Source organism: Mandrillus leucophaeus, unplaced genomic scaffold (genome assembly GCF_000951045.1).
Source record: "Mandrillus leucophaeus isolate KB7577 unplaced genomic scaffold, Mleu.le_1.0 Scaffold195, whole genome shotgun sequence".
NCBI classification, from domain to species: domain Eukaryota; kingdom Metazoa; phylum Chordata; class Mammalia; order Primates; family Cercopithecidae; genus Mandrillus; species Mandrillus leucophaeus.
This window is the reverse complement of record NW_012101976.1, coordinates 1,684,789-1,686,133: the sequence shown is the minus strand read 5'-3', so window position 1 is coordinate 1,686,133 and position 1,345 is coordinate 1,684,789. Positions and strand designations below refer to the sequence as shown.

At 54.9% G+C, this 1,345-nt stretch overlaps 1 protein-coding gene across 1 annotated transcript in view; it reads right to left on the bottom strand.

Annotated features, from left to right (window-relative positions):
* The window catches only part of PPL (periplakin), a 66,723-nt gene that overhangs the window by 24,002 nt on the left and 41,376 nt on the right, over positions 1–1,345 (bottom strand). Inside the window, 2 exon segments of the mRNA XM_011978455.1 lie at positions 398–439; positions 532–696. Coding sequence (XP_011833845.1) covers positions 398–439; positions 532–696 — 207 coding nt within the window.

Sequence of the window (1,345 nt, the reverse complement as noted above, 5' to 3'; positions counted from 1 at the left end):
TTTTTTTTTTTTTTTTTTAAGACAGGGTTTTGCTCTGTTTCCCAGGCTGGAGTGGAGTAGCATGATCTCAGCTTATTGCAGCCTCCGCCTCCTGGACTCAAACAATCCTCCCACTTCAGCCTCCCAAGTAGCTGGGACCACAGCATGCCACTAAGCCCCGCTAATTTTTACATTGTTTGGAGAGCTGGAGTCTCACTATGTTGCCCAGGTGGGTCTCAAACTCCTGGGCTCAAGTGATCCTCCTGCCTCTGCCTCCCAAAGTGCTAGGATTATAGGCCTGAGCCACCATGCCTAGCTGCCTGTGTTATTTTTAAAAGAATACATCCTTGTCCCCCCAACTCCAAGCTTCCCATCCTCTCCTCTCCCCATGATGCCTTTCCCCCAGGGAGCTCCTCACCAGCAGTTTCTGGTACTTGGCCCGAAGTTCGCTGTTCTGCTCCTGAGGACAGAGCCGAGGGCACGGGTCAGGGCCAGGACGCAGGCGCGGCCCCCTCCATCCCTGGGTCCCCACCACACCAGCACATGCCCCACCTTGACCCCGTCCTTGGCCAGGTGGGGCCCGATGGCCTTGACCTCGTTGTGAAAGATGTTATGCTCCTCCACTTGGTGGTCCACCAGCGGCAGGTCAGTCCCAAAGCTCTGACTGCTCAGCTTGTCCTGGCCGGCAGGGCAGAGAAGCAATAGGGAGAGGGTGGGCTAAGGGCTGGGGATGTGCGGCCACCCCAGGAGCCTCGGGGGTGGGCATGATGGTGCTCTCTTTTTCACAGGGCCCTGCAGAGCCACAGGGAGATGCTGGCCACACCTTCAGCCCTGAAGTTCCATTTGCTGAGCACTGACCCGTTATCATCTTTCCTCTCACAGAGCCTCAGAGGTCCACATGGTTACTGTTCCATCTCTCAGATGAGGACACAGAGGCTGAGTGAGGGCAAGTCACCTGCCCAGGGTCATGCCACTAACAGTGGACAAGTTGGCCAGGCATGGTGGCTGATACCTGTCATCCCGGCACTTTGGGAGGCCAAGGGGGGTGGATCACTTGAGCCCAAGAGTTTGAGACCAGCCTGGCCAATGTGGCAAAGCCCCGTCTCTACAAAAATAGAAAAAATTAGCCAGGTGTGGTGGCATGCACCTGTACTCCCAGCTACTTGAGAGGCTGAGGTGGGAGGATCACCTGAGCTTGGGAAGTTGAGGCTGCAGTGAGCCATGATCATGCCACTGCACTCCAGCCTGGGAGACAGAGTAAGACCTTGTCTCAAAAATAAATAAATAAATAAAAAATAAAACTGGGGAAGCTCAGGAGTTTGAGACAAGCCTGGCCAATGTGGCAAAGCCCCGTCTCTATAAAAAT